General features: G+C 36.3%; 2 protein-coding genes across 2 annotated transcripts in view; one reads left to right on the top strand and one right to left on the bottom strand.

Annotated features, from left to right (window-relative positions):
• The window catches only part of LOC133620255 (alpha-1,6-mannosylglycoprotein 6-beta-N-acetylglucosaminyltransferase B-like), a 357,389-nt gene that overhangs the window by 31,167 nt on the left and 300,101 nt on the right, over positions 1–26,121 (top strand). The gene's annotated exons all lie outside the window — the stretch shown is intronic.
• LOC140679800 (uncharacterized) lies at positions 9,219–18,003 on the bottom strand. The gene is made up of 4 exons (XM_072915958.1): positions 17,906–18,003; positions 17,762–17,831; positions 11,635–11,958; positions 9,219–9,623 (listed from the first exon to the last, which is right to left on the bottom strand). Exons 1-4 carry the CDS (start codon positions 17,906–17,908, stop codon positions 9,520–9,522), a joined length of 501 nt encoding a protein of 166 aa, XP_072772059.1. The 5' UTR covers positions 17,909–18,003; the 3' UTR covers positions 9,219–9,519.

A 26,121-nucleotide genomic window follows, 5' to 3' on the forward strand; every position in this document is an offset into this window, starting at 1 on the left:
ATATATATATATATATATATATATATATATATATATATATATATATATATATACTGTATATATATATATATATATATATATATATATATATATATATATATATATATATATATATATATACATACATATGTGTTTATATATGTACATATATATATATATGTACATATATATATATATATATATATATATATATGTACATATATATATATATGTACATATATAAACACATATGTATGTATATATATATATATATATATATATATATATATATATATATATATATATACAGTATATATATATATATATATATATATATATATATATATATATATATATATATGTACACATGTACATATATAAACACATATGTATATATATGTATGTATGGGTATATATATTCATACACACACACAATGTACAATATAAAATTTGAATCATATACTGAAATATCACATGACAGTTGCCTATTAATTGGTATGTTTGGGCTGGACTGGAGCAATTTAAAAACATGTTGTTTTTTTTAAGAGGGAGCACCTAATAAAACCAAAATATTGCAATATTGTGGATTTCTTTTTTAATTCTTCATCTAATGAAGAATTAAAGAAATGTGTAAATCTTGCGCCAGGCCGTACCCATATCCGAAGCAGGCCTCCAAGGTGAACAGCCTTATGTCTCCCTTTTTGTTGCTCATTCAACAATGCACCATTGTTCCCACTGAGTTGTGTCATATGCTCTCCCCCTCCTCCAAACTGAGCCTAGTCCCTCACTCCCACCTTGTGTTCAATGTATAAAGAACAACACATCTCTCTTCCTATGGCGCACTGTTTACATACTTGGCTATGAATGTGACCTGTGCCTTAAGTAAATCTACAAAAGACAATTTTGTTTGACTACTTTATTAGAAAATTTCCAAAACATTACAAAACTGAGATACAAAAAAAAAGAAAAGAAACAATGCTTGAAATACATTTGAGCATAAGTTTATGCTACTTTGGTGTTGAACAAATGCTTTACAGGTAGCCGAAACAAAAGTGCTCTCAAGGAAACGTCAAAGACGAATTTGAATATTTCCCACCTTTTAGCGGGATAAAACTACTTTGAATTCACTAGATTTGGCCTTCGTTTTGAGTGAGGAAAAACACGATGAGCTCACCCTGCTTGTTATTTACGCTCTCTCACACACATAGTTTAGTATTCATGGTGTCGTAAAGTAGAGAGAGTGAACAAGGAGAACTTAACAAGTAAACTTTCAGTTTCGATTCCTCCCAAGACATTGCAACTTGTGCGGACAAAAGTCATTTAGAGACTGTTTTGACCTTAAGCTAGCTCTGTTGATTTATTGTTTTTACTTGCTCCTGTTAGAATATATTTTTAAACTTCAGTTCTAGTCATCTCTAATCATTTTTTTACGGTAATTTAGCTGACTAAAATGTTGTAAAATATCATCGACTAAAAGTAAATCAATTTAGAATTCTAAGATTTGATTCAAACTAAAACACATTTAGTCTAGGATTAAAACTAAATTAAAAACTGCTGTCAAATTGAACAATATTTACACGCATGTTTAGTTGTAGTGTTTTTTTGCGGCATTTTTCCAAATACTGTGCGTGGACAAAAAAATCCTGTGTAACCTGCAGGGATAGGCTGCAGAGAACTGATCAGCCGTGTGGTCACACTGCCCCCTTCTGGCCATGTAGAGGAAATAATTTTAGTATTATGTTGGAAACCTCGGACAAAAAGGTTGCCATATCCTTCTGACAGGCAGAAAGCAGAAGGCTATTTAAAAAAAAAAAATTAAAAAAATCAAGTAAAATATCAAATAAGGAACAACACGGTGCTTCATATGACATTTGACCCCAGGGAAGATGCTTTATCAGTATCACACTTCAAACCCCGCACTACAACGTGTGCTCATTAATCCCGACTTCCTCAATTCGATTCATGAACAAATTGTTGCATTAATGTTTGTTTTGTATGTTCAAGTGTTTTATATATTGTGCCTTTGAGTTCATGTTGCTGATTATTATCTATTGAGTAGATGTCATTTTATGTTTCCGTATCAAATGGTTCAAGTCGGTCAAAAAATGTTTGTAGTTTAAATTAAGATTTTCCAGGCAAATTGATGCAGTTTTAATAACAGACTAAGTAGCAATGTAAATTGATCTGTATTTGTTCAGCTTTTTTTGGTTTCTTCAATGTTAACATAAATACAATGTTATGCAGAGGTGTACTTATAACAATGTTATCAACAGATGATACTATTTAATGAGGGAGGGGCGCAACATTTATTTTTATTCCTATATAGAAGGTGCGTAACAAAAAATAATTGACAAGCACTGGTGTAGCCCCATTATTGTGAAGGCTGGAAGTGTGTGACTTGTGGGAAAAAGAGAGCTGGGGGGGGGGGGGGGGGGGGTGTAGGAATGTTTTGTACTCTACTTATTTTCTCACAGTAGGAATACAAATATGATCATTCAACATAATTGAAGTTAGCTTGGCAGTTTTAAGAAAACATGTTTTTGCAATTTCAATTCATCACAAATAGCACCTTGAGATGCAGGCAAGGAAAGTTTATTTATAGAGCACAATTCGTACACAGGGAAATTCAAAGTGCTTTACAGAAAAATTAAAAGAGGCAAAAATAAAAATACTTCAAATTAAAATCAGGAAAAAACAAACATAAAAACAATCTGAATTAATTAAAGTTAATATACTATAATACTTGCAGTTGTCATATGCACGATTAAATCAAAGTGTTTTCAGTCTGGATTTGAACATTGCCAACATTGAGCGTTACATTTTACATACAAAACACACAAAAAAATAAAACATACTTTCTAGCTTTAAGAAATACAAAATTAAATCAAGAATATAAATCGTAGTAGTCAATAACAGTTTCGTTTTTAAATCAATTTGCGTGAATTATATTTTTTTTGAATCATTCAATTCTGCGGAGAATGATGGATTCATTAAAAAAAATCCACTTCAACACACCACTAGTACTTTTCCAGCAGGCACAAGACGTTGATACAATGTTGATTATACGTACATGTCCTTTATAATTGACTTTGAAACAACGCTGCAAAAAAGTTGTATTTGTAAACTGAGACAACGTTGGTGTCCAATGTTGAATCCACATTGTTGGTTGTGAAATGACCAAATTTCACTGGTCGAATCAATGGCAGAAACCAACATTGATTAAACGTTGTCAGAAAGCATGTTGTTTCAACGTTGTATTTGTGTTGTGGAATATTGGTTGGAAAATGACCAAATTTGAACGGTCAAATCAACGTCACAACCCGACATTGATTAAACGTCATCAAAAAGCATGTTGTTTCAATGTTGTATTTGTGTTGTAGAATTTTGGTTGGGAAATGACCACATTTCAATGATCTAATCAACGTTACAACCCGACATTGATTAAACGTCATCAAAAAGCATGTTGTTTCAACGTTGTATTTGTGTTGTGGAATATTGGTTGGAAAATGACCAAATTTGAACGGTCAAATCAACGTCACAACCCGACATTGATTAAACGTCATCAAAAAGCATGTTGTTTCAATGTTGTATTTGTGTTGTAGAATTTTGGTTGGGAAATGACCACATTTCAATGATCTAATCAACGTTACAACCCGACATTGATTAAACGTTGTCAAAAAGCATGTTGTTTCGACGTTGTATTTGTGTTGTGGAATATTGGTTGGGAAATGACCAAATTTCAACGGTCAAATCAATGCCAGAACCCAACATTGATTAAACGCCATCAAAAAGCATGTTGTTTCAACGTTGTATTTGTGTTGTAGAATATTGGTTGGGAAATAACCACATTTCAATGGTCAAATCAACGTCAGAACCCGACATTGATTAAACGTCGTCAAAAAGCATGTTGTTTCAACGTTGTATTTGTGTTGTGGAATATTGGTTGGAAAATCACTAAATTTCAATGATCTAATCAACGTCAGAACCTGACATTGAATAAACATTGTTTAAAAGCATGTTGTTTCAATGTTGTATTTGTGTTGTGGAATATTGGTTGGAAAATGACCACATTTCAATGATCTAATCAACGTTACAACCCGACATTGATTAAACGTCGTCAAAAAGCATGTTGTTTCAACGTTGTATTTGTGTTGTGAAATATTGGTTGGGAAATAACCAAATTTCAACGGTCAAATCAATGCCAGAACCCAACATTGATTAAACGCCATCAAAAAGCATGTTGTTTCAACGTTGTATTTGTGTTGTAGAATATTGGTTGGGAAATAACCACATTTCAATGGTCAAATCAACGTCAGAACCCGACATTGATTAAACGTCGTCAAAAAGCATGTTGTTTCAACGTTGTATTTGTGTTGTGGAATATTGGTTGGAAAATCACTCAATTTCAATGATCTAATCAACGTCAGAACCTGACATTGAATAAACATTGTTTAAAAGCATGTTGTTTCAATGTTGTATTTGTGTTGTGGAATATTGGTTGGAAAATGACCACATTTCAATGATCTAATCAACGTTACAACCCGACATTGATTAAACGTCGTCAAAAAGCATGTTGTTTCAACGTTGTATTTGTGTTGTGAAATATTGGTTGGGAAATAACCAAATTTCAACGGTCAAATCAATGCCAGAACCCAACATTGATTAAACGCCATCAAAAAGCATGTTGTTTCAACGTTGTATTTGTGTTGTAGAATATTGGTTGGGAAATAACCACATTTCAATGGTCAAATCAACGTCAGAACCCGACATTGATTAAACGTCGTCAAAAAGCATGTTGTTTCAACGTTGTATTTGTGTTGTGGAATATTGGTTGGAAAATCACTCAATTTCAATGATCTAATCAACGTCAGAACCTGACATTGAATAAACATTGTTTAAAAGCATGTTGTTTCAATGTTGTATTTGTGTTGTGGAATATTGGTTGGAAAATGACCACATTTCAATGATCTAATCAACGTTACAACCCGACATTGATTAAACGTTGTCAAAAAGCATGTTGTTTCAACGTTGTATTTGTGTTGTGGAATATTGGTTGGGAAATGACCAAATTTCAACGGTCAAATCAATGCCAGAACCCAACATTGATTAGACGCCATCAAAAAGCATGTTGTTTCAACGTTGTATTTGTGTTGTAGAATATTGGTTGGGAAATAACCACATTTCAATGGTCAAATCAACGTCAGAACCCGACATTGATTAAACGTCGTCAAAAAGCATGTTGTTTCAACGTTGTATTTGTGTTGTGGAATATTGGTTGGAAAATCACTAAATTTCAATGATCTAATCAACGTCAGAACCTGACATTGAATAAACATTGTTTAAAAGCATGTTGTTTCAATGTTGTATTTGTGTTGTGGAATATTGGTTGGAAAATGACCACATTTCAATGATCTAATCAACGTTACAACCCGACATTGATTAAACGTCGTCAAAAAGCATGTTGTTTCAACGTTGTATTTGTGTTGTGAAATATTGGTTGGGAAATAACCAAATTTCAATGGTCAAATCAACGTCACAACCTGACATTGAATAAACGTTGTCAGAAAGCATGTTGTTTCAATGTTGTATTTGTGTTGTGAAATATTGGTTGGAAAATGACCAAATTTGAACGGTCAAATCAACGTCACAACCCGACATTGATTAAACGTCATCAAAAAGCATGTTGTTTCAATGTTGTATTTGTGTTGTAGAATTTTGGTTGGGAAATGACCACATTTCAATGATCTAATCAACGTTACAACCCGACATTGATTAAACGTTGTCAAAAAGCATGTTGTTTCAACGTTGTATTTGTGTTGTGGAATATTGGTTGGGAAATGACCAAATTTCAACGGTCAAATCAATGCCAGAACCCAACATTGATTAAACGCCATCAAAAAGCGTGTTGTTTCAACGTTGTATTTGTGTTGTAGAATATTGGTTGGGAAATAACCACACTTCAATGGTCAAATCAACGTCAGAACCCGACATTGATTAAACGTCGTCAAAAAGCATGTTGTTTCAACGTTGTATTTGTGTTGTGGAATATTGGTTGGAAAATCACTAAATTTCAATGATCTAATCAACGTCAGAACCTGACATTGAATAAACATTGTTTAAAAGCATGTTGTTTCAATGTTGTATTTGTGTTGTGGAATATTGGTTGGAAAATGACCACATTTCAATGATCTAATCAACGTTACAACCCGACATTGATTAAACGTTGTCAAAAAGCATGTTGTTTCAACGTTGTATTTGTGTTGTGGAATATTGGTTGGGAAATAACCAAATTTCAATGGTCAAATCAACATCACAACCTGACATTGAATAAACGTTGTTTAAAAGCATGTTGTTTCAACGTTGTATTTGTGTTGTAGAATATTGGTTGGAAAATGACTACACTTCCATGATCTAATCAACGTCACAACCCGACATTGATTAAATGTCCTCAAAAAGCATGTTGTTTCAACATTGTATTTGTGTTGTAGAATATTGGTTGGGAAATGACCAAAATTCAACGGTCAAATCAACATCAGAACCCAACATTGATTAAACGTCGTCAAACAAGTTCTCAACGTTGTTTCAATGTCTTGTCCCTGCTAGGTTGTTGCACCACCTTTGGTTTATATGAACAGCTTTCAAGGTTAAAAAAAGGAACTGTATTTAAAATTAAGCCAATTGAAAGCCTTGTAACAAATGTGCACAAAGAGTTATATAAAGTTTTGAAAGGTTTGAAGATAGTCAGTAGTGTTTTGGTAGACAACATCAACATAGTCGAGTATAGAAAGTAAGGGTTGTAAAATTATTTTTCAAACTTAAAAAGAGCCCAAACATCTACAATTGTTTTTCACAAACAAAATGAATATGTGGTTTGAAAATAAGCTCATGAACACATGGCCTTGGGAAAAATAGATGGAAAAGTAGAGGTACAATGATATTAAGGGAACTGCACTTTTTTGGAGAATTTTGCCTTTATGTGAGAAAAGAACGCACCTCCTTCGCTCTTCTGTGAGTTCTAAATAGTGAAAAATTGCTAGAAAGAGTCGGCTAACAATACAGGTAATAGCATTCATCTATAAATCATAAGAAACGCCAACAACGCTCCATTTATATGCCTTGACCCGAATAATAATCAAGCTGTAGCGACATTGTTATTGTGGGAGCTAACACAGAGGAACTACTTTTCTGGCATTGTCTCACTCGCACTGCTCCTGCTGCTAATAACGTTGCTATGGCGACCCACCATAAAGTAAAGAGTTGGTAAAAGTCATTGCTAGGTTATAAATCACACACCTCACATGTGTAGTAGAAGGTTGTGGCACAAAGCTGAGAAGTTGGTCAACTTTGAAAAATCCACACGCTACCGACTTGTGGATTATGGCACAGCATAAAACCCAACAACGTCGCTAAGAGGCTGAAAGATACAACCATCCCATCATCAGTGTGACAGCGGAGGTTGTAAGTCACTGTTTTATGTTCTTGGTTGGAATATTTAGCAATAGTGCTACATGCTAACGCTCCATGGCTCTCAAGTCTGTCATTAGCGGTAGCAAACACAGGAAGTGCTCTCTTGGTTGTTGACGGAAGTAGCGTTCGTTGTTGATGCTTAAAATGAGCAAAATCCGTAAAATGTAAATGTTATTATGAATAAGCCCGTGACAATATTACAAAACCCAAAACCAGTGAAGTTGGCACGTTGTGTAAATGGTAAATAAAAACAGAATACAATGATTTACATATCCTTTTCCATTATATATATATTCAATTGAATGGACTGCAAAGACCAGATATTTAATGTTCCAACTGGAAAACTTTATTTTTTGCAAAAATTAGCTCATTTGGAATTTGATGCCTGCAGCATGTTTCAAAAAAGCTGGCACAAGTGGCAAAAAAGACTGAGAAAGTTGAGGAATGCTCATCAAACACTTATTTGCAACATCCCACAGGTGAACAGGCTCATTGGGAACAGGTGGGTGCCATGATTGGGTATAAAAGCAGCTTCCATGAAATGCTCAGTCATTCACAAACAAGGATGGGGCGAGGGGTCATCACTTTGTCAACAAATGCGTGAGCAAATTGTCCAACAGTTTAAAAACAACATTTCTCAACCAGCTATTTCAAGAAATTTAGGGATTTCACCATCTACGGTCCGTAATATCTTTAAAAGGTTCAGATAATCTGGAGAAATCACTGCATGTAAGCGGCAAGGCCTGTGACCTTGGATCTTTCAGGCAGAAATGCATCAAAAAGCAACATCAGTCTGTAAAGGATATCACCACATGGGCTCAGGAACACTTCAGAAAACCACTGTCAGTAACTACAGTTTGTCACTACATCTGTAAGTGCAAGTTAAAACTCTACTATGCAAAGCAAAAGCCATTTATCAACAACACCCAGAAACGCCGCCGGCTTCGCTAAGCCCGAGCTCATCTAAGATGGATTGATGCAAAGTGGAAAAGTGTCCTGTGGTCTGACGAGTCCACAATTCAAATTGTATTTGGAAACTGTGGACGTCGTGTCCTCCGGACCAAAGAGGAAAATAATTATCCGGATTGTTATAGGCGCAAAGTTCAAAAGCCAGCATCTATGATGGTATGGGGGTGTATTAGTGCCCAAGACATGGGTAACTTACACATCTGTGAAGGCACCATTAATGCTGAAAGGTACATACAAGTTTTGGAGCAACATATGTTGCCATCCAAGCAACGTTATCATGGACGCCCCTGCTTATTTCAGCAAGACAATGCCAAGCCACGTGTTACAACAGCGTGGCTTCATAGTAAAAGAGTGCGGGTACTAGACTGGCCTGCCTGTAGTCCAGACCTGTCTCCCATTGAAAATATGTGGCGCATTATGAAGCCTAAAATACCACAACGGAGACCCCCGGACTGTTGAACAACTTAAGCTGTACATCAAGCAAGAATGGGAATGAATTACACCTGAAAAGCTTCAAAAATTGGTCTCCTCAGTTCCCAAACGTTTACTGAGTGTTGTTAAAAGGAAAGGCCATGTAACACAGTGGTAAAAATGCCCCTGTGCCAACTTTTTTGCAATTTGTTGCTGCCATTAAATTCTAAGTTAATGATTATTTGCCAAAAAATAAGAAGTTTCTCAGTTGGAACATTAAATATCTTGTCTTTGCAGTCTATTCAATTGAATATAAGCTGAAAAGGATTTGCAAATCATTGTATTCTGTTTTTATTTACCATTTACACAACGTGCCAACTTCACTGGTTTTGGGTTTTGTACATACTGTAAAACCTTACAGCATTTATACAAAATGTTTATTGGATGCTTTTTAGAGGGCTTTATAGGCGGGATAGCTTGTATCCCCCTTGCATGCATTGTTAGCCACCACTTACTAGCAGTTTGTTACTATATATATGCAGAGAGAAGGGAAAACGTGTTCTTGTCTCACATAAGGATTGTGAATAATGAGGGGAAACAAAAGTGCAGTTTTCCTTAAAACTGCCTTTACTACTCTGAAGGTTTCTATCGCTTCCCACTTTAAGAAGTGGTGATAGCCAAACAACACAAATATTACACCACAAACGTCATCATTATCAGAAGTTGTACTGTTATATAAATCCCCCGTAGCTTGTATGTGCTGGCAGATGAATTTAAATCATCATCTCCAGGGCAGGCTGGAAATATAAAAACAGATTTAGAAGGTTAAACAAGGAAGATATATTTTTAATTATGAAATAAAATAAAATTTAAAACATTTAGGGAAAAAAAAGGACAATCACATTATTATTTTATTATAAATAAAATAAAAATATATACAACTTTTTATTTTATTTACCGAAAGGAAGATCATATCATTTTTGTTATTATATAAAAATAAATAAATTGAATGAACATATTTAAAACATTTAAAAACAAATTTCAAAGAAAGGAAGGTCATGTTATTTTTTTAATTATAAAAGAAATATTTAAAACATTGTTAAAACAATTATAAAAAGGAAGGTCATATTATTATTGTTTCATTATTAAATAAAATACAAAATAAGATAACATATTTAAAACATTTTTTTAAACAATTAAAAAAGGAAGATCCTATTACTATGATTTTATTATAAAATACAATGAAAATAAGATCGAAATATTCAAAACATAAAAAAAACATATATGTTTTTATTATAAAATGAAAATAAGATTAATCTTTTAAAAACACTTTTAAGACAATTAAAAAGGGAAGATCATTTTGTTTTTATTATAAAATAAAACTAAGAAATATATTCAAAACCTTTTTGAAAAACAATTAAAAGAAAGGAAAATCATATGTTTTATTACAGAATAAAATAAAAATAGGATGGACATATTAAAAACATTTAAATAACAAAATTCAAAGAAAGGAAGGTCATATTATTTCTTAATTGTAAAAATAATATTTAAAACCATTATAAAAAAGTAATATCATATTATTAGTGTTTCATTATAAGATCAAATAAAAAATAAGATACCATTTTTTTTAAACAATTAAAAAAGGAACATCATATTACTATTTTTCTATTATAAAATAAAATAAAAATAAGGTAAAAATATCCAAAACATAAAAAAATTAAATTAAGATATTTTTTATGATAGAATAAAACAAAAATAAGATGAACATTTTAAAAACATTTTTAAAACAATTTAAAAAATGAAGATCATTTAGTTTTTATTGTAAAGTAAAATAAAATAAAAATACGTTAAAAATATTCTAAACCTTTTTGAAAAACAGTTTATAGAAAGGTAAATCATGTTTTATTATAGAATGAAATAGGTTGAAAATATTTAAAACATTTAAAAACAAAATTCAAAGAAAGGAAGCTCATATTATTTTTTTTATTATAAAATAAGATAATTAACAGTTACGGTTTTTTTTAAATGTTAAAACAATTATAAGAAAGGAAGATCATATTTGTTTTATTATAAAATTAAATAAAAAACAAGATAACATATTTAAAACATCTTTATTAACTATAAAAAAAATGGAAGATCGTATTGCAATTTTTCCATTATAAAATACAATTAAATTAATATAGACACATTTAAATCATTACAAAAATAAAGAAAGGAAGATCATATGTTTTTATTATAAAATAAAATTAAAATAATATGGCCATTTTTAATTTTTTTTAAAACAATTAGGAAAGGAAAAACAGATTTTTTTTAAATCACAAAATAAAATAATAAAATATTTAAAACCATTTTGAAAAACAATTAAAAGAAAGGAAGATCGTAATATTTTTTTAAATCATAAAATAGGAAGTAGATAAACAATATTTTCAACATTTTTAAAATTAATTAAAAGAAGGAAAGATCGTATTATTTTATTATTATAAAATAGAATAAAAGTAAGATGAATATATTTAAAACATTTTTAAAAACAATAAAAAAACAATATTATTTTTAATCATAAAATAAGAAGTAGATAAACAATATTTTAAACATTTTTTGAATTAATTAAAAGAAGGGAAGATCGTATTTTAATCTTATAAAATATAACAAAAGTAAGTTAAGAATATTTAAAACATTTTTAAAAACAAAAGAAAGGATGATCATACTACTATTGATCTAATATAGAACACATTATAAAAATAATATAAAAAAAAAAAAAATGTTCTAAATAAACGAAAGAAGGCTGATATTATAGTGTCGCAAGCTCACCTTGCACGCTGATATTAGTTGTGCTGTTTCGAATTCCTTTGTTGGAGTGCAGTTTGCACAAATATTTCCCCTGGTGGGTGGGCGTCACGTTGACCAGCGTGTGAGTGAGCTGGTACTCCCACTCTGAACCCACTCGCCGGTTCTCACACAGAACTTTCGAGTCGGGCTGACACGATACCGTGAGTCGGTTTAGGGCCAGGCTGATCCAGGACATTTTGATACTGTCAAGCGGCTCTGAGGAGTTGACGTCACACGTCAGTGTCACGTTGGCCCCGCATGGCACCTCCAGGTCAGGGGGGGTCTTTATCTTTAGAAGGGACGTCGCTGAATAGAAAAGAAGAATCATGTTGTCATGCATGCAAAATGAAAATGAAACCAAAATATGTCAATATATGTTGTCATAAATGTCATTGTCTTTTAAATACTTTGCTTTTTGCCTTTAAATTATTGCCTAAATCTGTAAACATTAACTAAAACAACAACAAAAGTGAAAATATCTACGTAATCACTCCAGTATCGACCATATACTGATTGGCATCGACACATCCTATAACTTTTATTAATCTACTTAGTAATTTCATGTTAAAAACTGCTTACTTTCTACTCTAACGTGCTTCCATCTACGCTTCTTAAACTTTACTAAGCACTTATTTTGTTTCAAACTAGCTTAGCGGTTAGCCTGACTATTATCACGGTGTGTAAAATGGTTAGCCTTGTCTTCCAGTGATAATGGTACGTGATAATAATACAAACCCCGTTTCCATATGAGTTGGGAAATTGTGTTAGATGTAAATATAAATGTAATACAATGATTTGCAACTCATTTTCAACCCATATTCAATTGAATGCACTACAAAGACAAGATATTTGATGTTCAAACTCATCAACTTTATTTTTTTTTTGCAAATAATAATTAACTTAGAATTTCATGGCTGCAACACGTGCCAAAGTAGTTGGGAAAGGGCATGTTCACCACTGTGTTACATGGCCTTTCCTTTTAACAACACTTAGTAAACGTTTGGGAACTGAGGAGACACATTTTTTAAGCTTCTCAGGTGGAATTCTTTCCCATTCTTGCTTGATGTACAGCTTAAGTTGTTCAACAGTCCGGGGGTCTCCGATGTGGTATTTTAGGCCTCATAATGCCACACATTTTCAATGGGAGACAGGTCTGGACTACAGGCAGGCCAGTCTAGTTCCCGCACTCTTTTACTATGAAGCCAAGTTGATGTAACACGTGGCTTGGCATTGTCTTGCTGAAATAAGCAGGGGCGTCCATGGTAACGTTGCTTGGGTGGCAACATATGTTGCTCCAAAACCTGTATGCACCTTTCAGCATTAATGGCACCTTCACAGATGTGGAAGTTACCCATGCCTTGGGCACTAATGCACACCCATACCATCACAGATGCAAGCTTTTCAACTTTGCGCCTATAACAATCCGGATGGTTCTTTTCCTCTTTGGTCCGGAGGACACGACGTCCACAGTTTTCAAAAACAATTTGAAATGTGGACTCGTCAGACCACAGAACACTTTTCCACTTTGTATCAGTCCATCTTAGATGAGCTCAGGCCCAGCGAAGCCGACGGCGTTTCTGGGTGTTGTTGATAAACGGTTTTTGCCTTGCATAGGAGAGTTTTAACTTGCACTTACAGATGTAGCGACCAACTGTAGTTACTGACAGTGGGTTTCTGAAGTGTTCCTGAGCCCATGTGGTGATATCCTTTACACACTGATGTCGCTTGTGATGCAGTACAGCCTGAGGGATCGAAGGTCACGGGCTTAGCTGCTTACGTGCAGTGATTTCTCCAGATTCTCTGAACCCTTTGATGATATTACGGACCGTAGATGGTGAAATCCCTAAATTCCTTGCATTAGCTGGTTGAGAAAGGTTTTTCTTAAACTGTTCAACAATTTGCTCACGCATTTGTTGACAAAGTGGTGACCCTCGCCCCATCCTTGTTTGTGAATGACTTAGCATTTCACGGAATCTACTTTTATACCCAATCATGGCACCCACCTGTTCCCAATTTGCCTGTTCACCTGTGGGATGTTCCAAATAAGTGTTTGATGAGCATTCCTCAACTTTATCAGTATTTATTGCCACCTTTCCCAACTTCTTTGTCAGTGTTGCTGGCATCAAATACTAAAGTTAATGATTATTTGCAAAAAAAAAAAGTTGATCAGTTTGAACATCAAATATGTTGTCTTTGTAGCATATTCAACTGAATATGGGTTGAAAATGATTTGCAAATCATTGTATTCCGTTTATATTTACATCTAACACAATTTCCCAACTCATATGGAAACGGGGTTTGTACTTAAGATACCAAGAAATTTAGTTTATTTGGCGTAATGGAGGTGATTATTATTAAATAGCAGAGCGGCTATTCTATGTATGGAGACACATATGCTGCTCGCCGCTTCTTTTAAAAAAAATTATTTATCCATACGTATGTTTTATTTATTTATGACTCGTTTTTAGTTTTTTTATTACATTTAAATTGTTATTGTATGTTAAAATCTGCACTTCAACAAAACCATTTCCCCAATGTAGCATAATGTAGCTCCTTTTTTACTGGCCAATCGATTGCATTTTAATATTAGTATGTTAGCTTTTTTTTTGTGCTAATTTTGCAGGTATACACATCAGCGTCAAATCTTTTGTTACTTGACGAATTATACCATGCTATATTAAATATGTTAGCATTTTTTTAAAAGCTAATTTTGTAGGTATACACCTCAGTAGTATTTTGAGTTCATTTCGAACATGCATGCATACAAAATGACACATCACAATTTCCAGTTCCTCTGTTCAACATGTTCGAAAAGGAGTAGGATGAAGCAGAGCTTATTTAATCCTTTCCCAGAGGTATAATGTCGACAGGGCCTCCTTTAGTTTTGTCCTTTTTGTTGTTATAGTCACGCTGCAAATGACACCGATTTGCCATTGGACTTTTGAATTGTCCTCAAAGCAGTGGTCGCACAAACGAGGAGCGGGGCGATACGGCTGGTCGATATCGGTAATTGTTTTTGTTTGATAATTTATGGAAAATGAGGACCAGGGGAAAAACATATTAAATGTAAGTATTTTTTTATTTCAAATGTAACCTTCCTCTAGTGATTATCCTGTCAGCTGTCAAGGCAGAAAGGAAAGGAAATGTCAACACAAGCATGGTAAACCATGTAAACAAAGTACTAAAATCACATTGAACACTTAACAATAAGCCCTTAAAATAAGGGACATGTAAGAAGTGCTAAATAAAGTGTAAGAAAATAGTGCAACGTGAAAACATGTAAAAATAGAGAAACCTGGGAAGAACTATTTTCTGCAGGTTTAGTGCCAGGAAGTTACAGCTGTGCTCTAAAGGGTGAGCGCGGCCAAGGTGGGGACGAGCGTTTTGCATCATTTCCAGACCACATTGGTCCGACTGCGGTTTCTGTGAAAACGTCCAAAAAAGTGCCGTACTTTTCCTCTTCGATCCACAATTTCTTTATCCTGGACTTTCTCTTCTCACTCCCATGCAAATAATCAACCGCCAGACAACCAAGCATGATAGTTGATACTGTTACCTGATTGGCTGCTAGCGTGTCACTCCTACTGATCAGTGATCACTTCCTGCGTTGCTCAGTAACAAGCGATCGGGTGTCTTTTGTCCATACTTTCGCTTTCTTCCGACCAAAAAATTCAATCAAACATTTTAATCGAACACAGTTTTGATTGATATTTATTACAAATGTATTACAATATTTATTGATATTGATTTATTGGCCCACACTTGCTTAACATTTACCATTTAATGAAAGTAATGTTAACTTGATTAAAACTTGGCGTTCCTGCCATTGATTATAATTTATTGATATTTTCTGATTTCTGACTTTACATTGAACTTCTATGACAATGTAATTGTATCAAGTGACATACGGGTATGTATATTGTTGATATTGCTGTATGCAATGTGGCAGTATTTGTTACATAATGTAGTTATTTTGTAGAAAGTAACCTATTATTTATGAGCATATTTGATTGCTAATGTGTGTGCCGTTTTGGCATTTACAGTAACAAACCGAAAAATCTACAGTTGTTGATTCGTGGTAAGAAAAAAAGGACTAATAAACTGGCAGCTCAGGTGCCAAAATTTCACTGTAAAATTGTAGTTTTTTTTATTACAAGTAAAAAAATAAGTACATTTTACAGTAAAATTCTGGCAACTGAGCTGCCTTTTTTAAACCATAAAAACAGCAGTACTGTTTTTCCATTTACAGTAATATACACACAATTTTGAGGTGAAATTATTGCAACTTACCATATTTTTTTTACATTTTAGTTTTAAAAAAATCTAATAATGCATTAAAAAATTGCGTAATAATAGTATTCACTGTTAGAAACGGCCCTCTGGGGTCAAACATAACTGCGATGTGGCCCTCAGTGAAAACAACTTTGGCACCTCTGCCCTAGAGTGTTACGTCAAGGTGCCTGGCCCTGTCTACATTAAGCCGGATAACCCTTTAAACAAATAATTATTTAGCCAAAGCCCCGTGTCAGCCACACTAAACCAGCGTTTAAGGTTCCCCTCCTTTTATAATTTTTTACACGGGTAACTCTTTCCTTTGTATGGACTCATTGATCGTTTACAAACTGAGTTCGGAAAGGAAGTGACGCCAGAAAGACCGCGCCCCACACAGGAAGTGATGTCAGAAACAATGCGCCACAGCCAGCTTCATGACAGGCGGTTTCCTAACTCGAAGCTAACCACTGGAAATATGGAGGCGAGTCATCCAGACATGCCCGTGTTTCTCCTTCTACATGTGGAAATCACACTTGAATACCTTAAGAGAAGGAAACGCACGATTGCAGCTATTTGGGATACAACACATCTCAAACAGCAAGAGACCTTTCGAATGTCCAGATTAGCTGTGATTTTACTTGGCGAAAAACTTCGTTCATTTGAAGAAGGATAGACAAGGAGAATGCGGGCTGTCATGGATGTGATTAAAAAAGGTAGCATGTGCTTTGTTTTACCTGGCCGATGAGGGAAAACTAGGGAAAACATTGAATGCATTTGGACTGGCAAAGCGGACATATCAGTTATTACAAATACCCAGAACCCTTTGCAGCACTAACTCTTCCAGGACGCTACAATATACACCCCCCCCCCCCCCCCCCCCCCCCCCACACACACACACACACACACACATACACACACCTTGTAGCGTCCCGGAATAGTTAGTGCTGCAAAAGGTTCTGGGTATTTGTTCTGTTGTGTTTATGTTGTGTTACTGTTCGGATGTTCTCCCAAAATGTTTGTCATTCTTGTTTGGTGTGAATTCACAGTGTGGCGTATATTTCTAACAATGTTAAAGTTGCTTATACGGCCACTCTCAGTGTAAACTGTATCGCTGTTGATGAAGTATGCTTTGCATTTACGTGTGTGTGCGTACAGGAGCCGCTCATATTATGTAACTGAGCCAGCACTTCTTGGACTGAACGAAAAGGGGACGTTACATTTCTCGGGAGGGGCACTGAAATTTGGGAGTCTCCCGGAAGGTTTGGCAAGTATGAGAATTAGCGGTGTACCGCGGCACCGCCGCTGTGTATAATTGGCGGGCCAGCTCTAGTGTTAATTTGATATCACCTCACGGGCCAAGTGAAATTACACGGCGGGCCAAATTTGGCCCGCGGGCCAGAGTTTGACACCCATGGTTTAAGGGGTTATCCAGCTTAATGTAGACATGGCCTCAGTGAAAATGACTTTGACACTTCTGCCCTAGAGTGTTGCATCAATGCGTCAATCTCAATATCGGAAGTGTATTGGGACATCCCTAATCACCATGCTCCCTATCTTAGCTTTTTGGAAGTGTGGTCAATCATTGCATGACAATTATGTTTCCTTACAAACAGGGCTGGCCCTCCCTAATTTGTAAAGGGTCGGGGGGGCCCTTCAAATACAATTCTGCCCCGGGTCTAGGTTTAGCATGGGGCCACCCTGCTTTAAAGCAAACATGGACACAAACATGTAACATGCTGACACGTAGATGTTTTAAATGCCAGGAATGTTACATATTTCTTGTTCATACTGTTCCAATAATACCTTCCATGCTGCACACTTAAGAAAAAAAACGTACCCATGTTGGAGAAGCAGATGATGTAAAGCCAGCAGCACATACGTGGTGTGGAGATAAAACCTGTTCTGACCTGTGCAGTGGAAGATTTGTCACATTTTCATTGTAAAACAAAGGTGCACATTTCAGACATTAGTCCATACTCACCATGGTCTTCTTCTGTACACAAGAGGATTTTTCATCAGCGTTACTTTAGAGAGACTCCTGCATGACTTGTCTGCATTTCAAACTAAAGGAGGTGGAATTCTTTCTTTTTTTTCCTTCTTTGCTTGCATGAACATGAGAGAACAGGCCCATGCAAGATTCAGGCTTAGGTGAAAGTGAACGTTTCTTGTTCCAACACTTATCTACAGGACCTGCTGGGAATTCTTAAAAAAAACACCACTTCATTTATTATTTTTTGCATTATTAAGTGATCAATTGCTGAAATGTCATGCACTACCAAATATTGTTCTTAAAACATGCTATGATAGACAAAATTATCATTATCCAAATTCAGCATGAAATCGTCAGAAAATCGTCTCTGGGAGTCCACGGTAAGTGGGCTCAGTCTTTGCTGACCTGGACATTAAGCTTTCACATGATTGGATGTTCTAAGTTTTTATCACGTCAAAAAAGGCAAAATGTTGGTAGAAATTGCTGAAATGCTGACCGTTAGCATGCTAGCCAGGTAGCGCTAAAAGGAACAAAATTACTACGATAATAGTTGGCGTGTGTGAAATAACAAAATATATGACCTGTAAATAAGCACAAGAAGCTGCTATGCCAACATGTTGAGGTTAGCATGATAACAGTCAGCATGTTTGAAATAACAAAATATACGACTCTGTAAATGAGCACAAAAAATTAGCATGTCAACGTTACTACGACAAACAAAATATACGATTCTTTGGTATGTACCTGTATATGAGAACAAAAAGCTAGCATGCCAGCATTACTTTGATAATTGTTGGCATGTGTGAAATAACAAAATATACAACCTGTAAATGAGCATAAAAAGCTGGTATGCTAACATTAGCATGATAACAGTTAGCTTGTGTGAAATAAAATATACGACTCTTAAGTGTATATCTGCAAATGAGCACAAAAAGCTAGCATGCCAACATCACTACGATAATATTTAGCATGTATGAAAGAACAAAATATGTCTCTTAGGTCAAAAAGATAGCATGCCAAAATTACGATATTTAGCGTGTGTGAAATAATACAAAATACGACTGTTAGGTGTTCACCTGCCCAAAAAGCGAGCAGCATTACGATAGCGTTTGTCAAATGACAAAATATGACTGTTAGGTGTATACGTGTAAATGAGCACAAAAAGCTAGCATATCAACGTTACGACAAACAAAATATACGACTCTTCGGTGTGTACCTGTATATGAGAACAAAAAGCTAGTATGCCAACATTACTACGATTATATTTAGCATGTGTGGAATAACAAAATGTATAAATCTTGGGTGTATAGCTCCAAATGGGCACACAAAGCCAGCATGCCAGCATTACTACAGTAATAGTTGGCGTGTGTGAAATAACAAAATATACGACCTGTGAATGAGCACAAGAGGCTGGTAGGCCAACATGTTGAGGTTAGCATGATAACTGTTGGCATGTTTGAAATAAATAAATATACGTCTCTTAGGTGTATACCTGTCAATGAGCACAAAAAGCTAGCATGTCAACGTTACTACGACAAACAAAAATATACGACTCTTCGGTCTGTACCTTTTTTATATGAGAACAAAAAGATAGCGTGCCAGCATTACTACGATGATAGTTGGCGTGTGTGAAATGACAAAATATACGACCTGTAAATGATCACAAAAAGCGGGTATGCTAACATGCTAACGTTAGCGTGATAACAGTTAGTTTGTGTGAAACAAAATATATGACTCTTAAGGTTATATACAATATTATGTCAGACCCACTCGACATCCATTGCTTTCGGTCTCCCCTAGAGGGGGGGGGTTACCCACATATGCGGTCCTCTCCAAGGTTTCTCATAGTCATTCACATCGACGTCCCACTGGGGTGAGTTTTTCCTTGCCCGTATGTGGGCTTTGTACCGAGGATGTCGTTGTGGCTTGTGCAGCCCTTTGAGACACTTGTGATTTAGGGCTATATAAATAAAGATTGATTGATTGATTGATTGATTATATCTGTAAATGAGCACAAAAAGCTAGCATGCCAACATCACTACGATAATATTTAGAATGTATGAAACAAAATATGACTATTGGGTGTATACCTGTACAAAAAGATAGCATGCCAAAATGACTACGATATTTAGCGTGTGTGAAATAATAATATATACGACTCTTAGGTGTATACCTGCACAAAAAGCCAGCATGTCAATATTACAATGATGATAATTAGCATGTGTAATGTAACAAAATGTACGACTCTTAGGTGCATACCTGCAAAATAAGCACAAAATGCCAGTTTTCCAGCATGCTAACATTAGCATGATAACAGGAATTATAAACAGAAAATCCCCCTTGAAAAGTATCATTCTCACTGCTGACTCTATTACATAAAGGCCTCTGTTAGCCTCGGTTCCTGGTACCAACTCACACATGTTCACTGTTAGTCATACTGTCATAAATCCAAAGCCGCTGATTCACCAGGGGAGTCTTATCAAGTAAAATGTTTTTTTCTACTGAGTTCTGAATTATAGGCGTTGCCTACCGCCTATAAGCTAGATATGCTTATAGCATGATGTGTAAGTAGCAAATGTTTTTAAAGGAGAAAGTGTTTTGAAAAAAGGATAACATTTGAACATTTTTAGGACTTCAAAAAAAAATATCCTGAATGTCACCAATAAGTGGAATGTTTTGATGGCATAATGGTTGAAATATGTGGGAGAAGTAGGTGGTAACAGTGCAAGTGCGTGGTTGATCTTCCCCTACTGTAAAAAAAAAAGAAAAAAAAAGTGGTCAAATATGTAATTTTTTAAATTTCTCACACAACCTTCTTCTCATTGCTTGTGGTCGTGTCTCAGTGCATTCAACGGTGTTGGAGCTTTTCTTTTTCTTTTCTTTTTTTAGTTAATTTCGAACATGAACACACTTACAGTATAATACATCACACAATTTCATATCATTTCTCTTTACATCATGTCGGAAAAGGAGTAGGAAGAAGCAAAGCTTATTTAATCCTAGCCTTTCCCCCACTTCAGAGCGTTTACAAATACATATGTTCATTTACTGTCTTCTTGTAACACAATGACATCAGTGAATGATTAATACAGCAGTTCTTGTAATAGACCATTAAGTCAGTCATGATAAACATACTGAGATGAAGAATATCCCATTTTCAATAAAGGTTGAAGGTACACTATATTGCCAAAAGTATTTGGCCACCTGCCTTGACTCACATATGAACTTGAAGTGCCATCCCATTCCTAACCCATAGAGTTCAATATGTCGGTCCCCCTTTTGCAGCTATTACAGCTTCAACTCTTCTGGGAAGGCTGTCCACAAGGTTGCGGAGTGTGTTTCTAGGAATTTTCCACCGTTCTTCCAAAAGCGCTTTGGTGAGGTCACACACTGATGTTAGTCGAGAAGGCCTGGCTCTCAGTGTCCGTTCTAATTCATCCCAAAGGTGTTCTATTGGGTTCAGGTCAGGACTCTGTGCAGGCCAGTCAAGTTCATCCACACCAGGCTCTGTCATCCATGTCTTAATGGACCTTGAGGTGCACAGTCATGTTGGAAGAGGAAGGGGCCAGCTCCAAACTGTTCCCACAAGGTTAGGAGCATGGAATTGTCCAAAATGTTTTGGTATCCAGGAGCATTCAAAGTTCTTTTCACTGGAACTAAGAGGCCACGCCCAACTCCTGAAAAACAACCCACACCATAATTCCACATCTACCAAATTTCACACTCGGCACAATGCAGTCCGAAATGTAGCGTTCTTCTGGCAACCTCCACACCCAGACTCGTCCATCAGATTGCCAGATGAAAAAGCATGATTCATCACTCCAGAGAAGGCGTCTCCACTGCTCTAGAGTCCAGTGGCGACGTGCTTTACACCACTGCATCCCACGCTTTGCATTGGACTTGATGATGTATAGCTTAGATACAGCTGCTCGGCCATGGAAACCCATTCCATGAAGCTCTCTGCGTACTGTACGTGGGCTAATTGGAAGGTCACATGAAGTTTGGAGCTCTGTAGCAACTGACTGTGCAGAAAGTCTTTGCACTATGCGCTTCAACATCCGCTGACCCCTCTCTGTCAGTTTACGTGGCCTACCACTTGGTGGCTGAGTTGCTGTTGTTCCCAAACTCTTCCATTTTCTTATAATAAAGCCGACAATTGACTTTGGAATATTTAAGAAAATTTCACGACTGGATTTGTTGCACAGGTGCCATCCTATTACAGTTCCACGCTAGAAATCACTGAGAACGGCCCATTCTTTCACAAATGTTTGTAGAAACAGTCTCCATGCCTAAGTGCTTGATTTTATACACCTGTGGCCGGGCCAAGTGATTAGGACACCTGATTCTCATCATTTGGATGGGTGGCCAAATACTTTTGGCAACATAGTGTATTTTGTCTTCTTTACTTAATCCATTCCGTAGTTTAATTCCACATACAGATATGCTAAAGGTCTTAGGTGTTGTACGAGCATACAAATGTTTAAGTTAGTTTTTTTCTCTGTTATATTTGTTCTCTTTAGTTGAGAAGAATGGTTGTACATTCTTGGGTAGCAGGTTATTGTTTGCTTTGTGCATCATTTTAGCTGTTTGCAATTTTACCATATCATCATCAAGTCGTTTGACACGGTCAACCATACAATTTTAGCAGATAGATTGCACAGGATTGGCGTATCTGGGCACGCTGTTAACTGGTTTTCTAATTACCTTTCTGATAGAACACGATGTGTCCAGTTTGCTGGGTCTTCTTCATCTTTCCTCCCTGTGTTAAAGGGCGTATCACAGGGTTCAATATTAGGACCGCTGTTGTTCTCCATTAACGTGAACAATCTTTGTGATAAAATATCAGATGCTGCGTTCCATTTCTATGCAGATGATGTGGTCATCCCCCTCTGCAGTGCAAACCCTTGAACTCTTGCAGTCTGCTTTTGATATTGTTCAGTCTCCGCTGACCCAACTTAGGCCAGTGCTAAATGCAGACAAATCTAAGGTGATGTTATTCTCAAATGGCAAACGGCTGCCATTGAACATCCCTAAAATATTGACTACGGTACTCATGGGGTCGCGCTTGAGTTGGTCACAACATATAAGTACTCGGGAATTATTATTGATGAGAGATTGTCTTTTAAAGCACACATAGAAAAGCTTGTTTCTAAGCTTAAAATTATTATTATTATTTTTTTTTTCAGAAATGTCTTGTTTTTCCCTAAAAGTTAGGAAACATCTGATCTCATCCACCTTTATTCCTTTACTTGATTATGGAGACTTGCTTTTATGAATGCACCTGGCACATACTTGAAAAAACGAGACACTGTATATCACTGTGCCTTACGTTTTATTACTGGTTGTGGAAATCATGTCCACCACTGTACTCTGTATGCAAAGGCAAACTGTCCATCTTTAAACGCCCGAAGACTTTCTCGATGGATAGTTTTTATATATAAATGTCTTCTTGGACTTGTCCCCATCTATCTGTGTTCCTTTGTGTGTAGGGACTCCAGTCATTGCAGCCTACGCTCACAGGATGTCCTCCACATGTTGGTTCCCAGAGCCAACACAGAGCTTGGACAAAAAAAAAGCATTCAGTTATGCTGCTCCCTGGTCATGGAATGACATCCAGAAATATCTGAGGCTACCAGAATTGATCACTTTGGGGGAGTTTAAGTCCATTTCAAAAGATCGAGAAATCAGCTCTCTTGGGTAATTGAATTATTACTTAATCGTTTTAAATTATTTTTGACCTGTTGTGATATGACTGCTGTTGTTCTGTTGTATTGTCTTGTAATTATTATTGTAACTTTGTTTGTGCCGCCCTCTTTGTCAGGTCGGTCTTGAAAAAGAGATTTTAATCTCAATGAGTCTTTACCTGGTTAAATAAAGGACAATGATTGATTGATTGATTGATTGAACTACATTTTTTTTTGACTCAATAAATAAAAGGTTTGTATGTTCTCTATATCCAACATTATGTATCAGTCTAATTGATCTTTTTTGTAACATAGTTAATGAATGAAGCACACATTTGTAGTCATTTCCCCATATTTCTACACAATAACTCAGATATGGTAACACTAGCGAGCAGTAGAGAACATGAAGTGATTTTTGGTCCAGGACATATTTTGCTTTGTTCATTATTGAAATGTTTTATGTATTTTTTTATTTGAGATTTCCAGTTCATTTTATCCTCTATTATTACATACAAAAATCTAGTTTCTTTTAACCTTTCAATGTCTACTCAGTCTATATGCGTGACTGCTCGCTGTTTCGAAAAAGCTAAGTATCGTTCTATTTGTGTGCTTTTAATTGTTCTGCAGCTTTCTTTATTACTTTCTCAACATATTTAGTAGTACTATTTAACTTGCAAATCACCCGATCTCTGTCTCTCCACCCCTCCCGCAGCTAGCTAGCAGCTAGCTGCTAAGCTAACGAAGCTAGCGCGGAGAAAGGCGTCGCCGGTCAGAAGGACTTCCCAGAAGACAGCAGGAACTTCACTCGGTGACAGAAAACACCGTGAGTATGGCTTCCTGCGCGTCTTGCACCTTATTCACGGAGAGGCTGGCTCTGCTAGAGGGCCGTGTCCGCCAATTAGAGCAGAGTAATCTCGTAACTTTAGATGTTGCGGACACATCTGCTAGCGTTAGCTGTAGCGAGCTAACTAGCCCAGCCTGTAGTAGTCCTAAGCGGCCTACAAGCTACGGTGTACCGGTTGAGACGCATAATAGATTTAGCTCTTTAGCTAGTCCTACACCCCAGTCTACCGGGCATCACACCTTAGTCATAGGGGACTCCATCACCCGAAACATAAAGCTTAGCAAACCAGCCACAATTAAGTGCATCCCTGGGGCCCGAGCACCTGACATTGAGGCTAATCTTAGGGAGCTAACTCGCAACAGGCCTAGTAAACACGTACGACAGGCTAATCGCACCACCAGTTATGCGAATATAGTTGTACACGTTGGCTCCAATGACACTAGAATGAGACAGTCAGAGATTACAAAGAGAAACATAGCCAGGACTTGTGATCTCGCTAGAAAGATGTCCAGGCATCGAGTAATTGTCTCTGGCCCCCTGCCTGCGAGAGGCAATGATGAGAGATATAGCAGATTAGTCTCGCTTAACAAGTGGCTGGCTAGCTTCTGTAGACAACAGGGACTAACGTTTATTGATAATTGGCCCTCTTTCTGGGGCAAACCAGGCTTGCTGATGAGGGACGGCCTTCACCCTAACCAGGAAGGCGCCATCATCCTGTCTAAGAACATAGACTACTGTTTAAGTCACATTTGACTAACTACACTAGAGCAAGCCCGGTCACAGGCAATTACAGAGCCTGCTAGTCCGGGTGAGGAGTCAGTTAAGCTAGAACTAGCCAGCACCAGGCTGGATAATTCCTGTACGCATAGCAATTTTCTTAGAATAACACACAACTCACATAATGTGTTTTCTGTTGTGAATGTGTCCGGGGTAGATATGCATTCTACTGAGGTGGCAAATCATGATGCGTTCAGTCGATCGCAGCATCAAGCAAACAATCTGAAAATTCCCGTCGTATCAATTCCTAGATATGGTCGAAACTATTTAAAGTGCACTACGTATAATAAACGCAACATTATTAATATTTCTACTACGGATAATTTAAACAAAAACTCGTCAAAACAGCCCAATACTTATAATATGGGCTTTTTAAACATAAGATCATTGTCTCCCAAAACGTTATTAGTTAATGAGGTCATTAGAGACAACAATCTTAACGTCATTGGTCTTAGCGAAACCTGGCTCAAACCAGACGATTTTTTTGCGCTAAATGAGGCATCTCCTCCTAACTATACGAATGCGCATATTGCCCGTCCCCTTAAAAGGGGTGGGGGGGTCGCACTAATATACAATGAAAACTTTAACCTTACCCCTAACCTAAATAATAAATACAAATCGTTTGAGGTTCTTACTATGAGGTCTGTCGCACCGCTGCCTCTCAATATGGCTGTTATCTACCGCCCCCCAGGGCCCTACTCGGACTTTATTAATGAATTCTCAGAGTTCGTTGCTGATCTAGTGACGCACGCAGACAATATAATCATAATGGGGGACTTTAATATCCATATGAATACCCCATCGGACCCTCAGTGCGTGGCGCTCCAGACTATAATTGATAGCTGTGGTCTTACACAAATAATAAATGAACCTACGCATCGCAACGGCAATACGATAGATCT

This window comes from Nerophis lumbriciformis, linkage group LG24 (genome assembly GCF_033978685.3).
Source record: "Nerophis lumbriciformis linkage group LG24, RoL_Nlum_v2.1, whole genome shotgun sequence".
Lineage (NCBI taxonomy): Eukaryota > Metazoa > Chordata > Actinopteri > Syngnathiformes > Syngnathidae > Nerophis > Nerophis lumbriciformis.

Excerpts from the sequence above, each read along its gene's own strand:
- LOC140679800 (XM_072915958.1), bottom strand. Across the intron at positions 11,959-17,761 it reads CATCTGCTTCTCCAACATGG|CGACGTCCCTTCTAAAGATA; the intron begins GTACGTTTTTTT and ends TTTTCTATTCAG. Across the intron at positions 9,624-11,634 it reads AACTAATATCAGCGTGCAAG|CCTGCCCTGGAGATGATGAT; the intron begins GTGAGCTTGCGA and ends TTATATTTCCAG.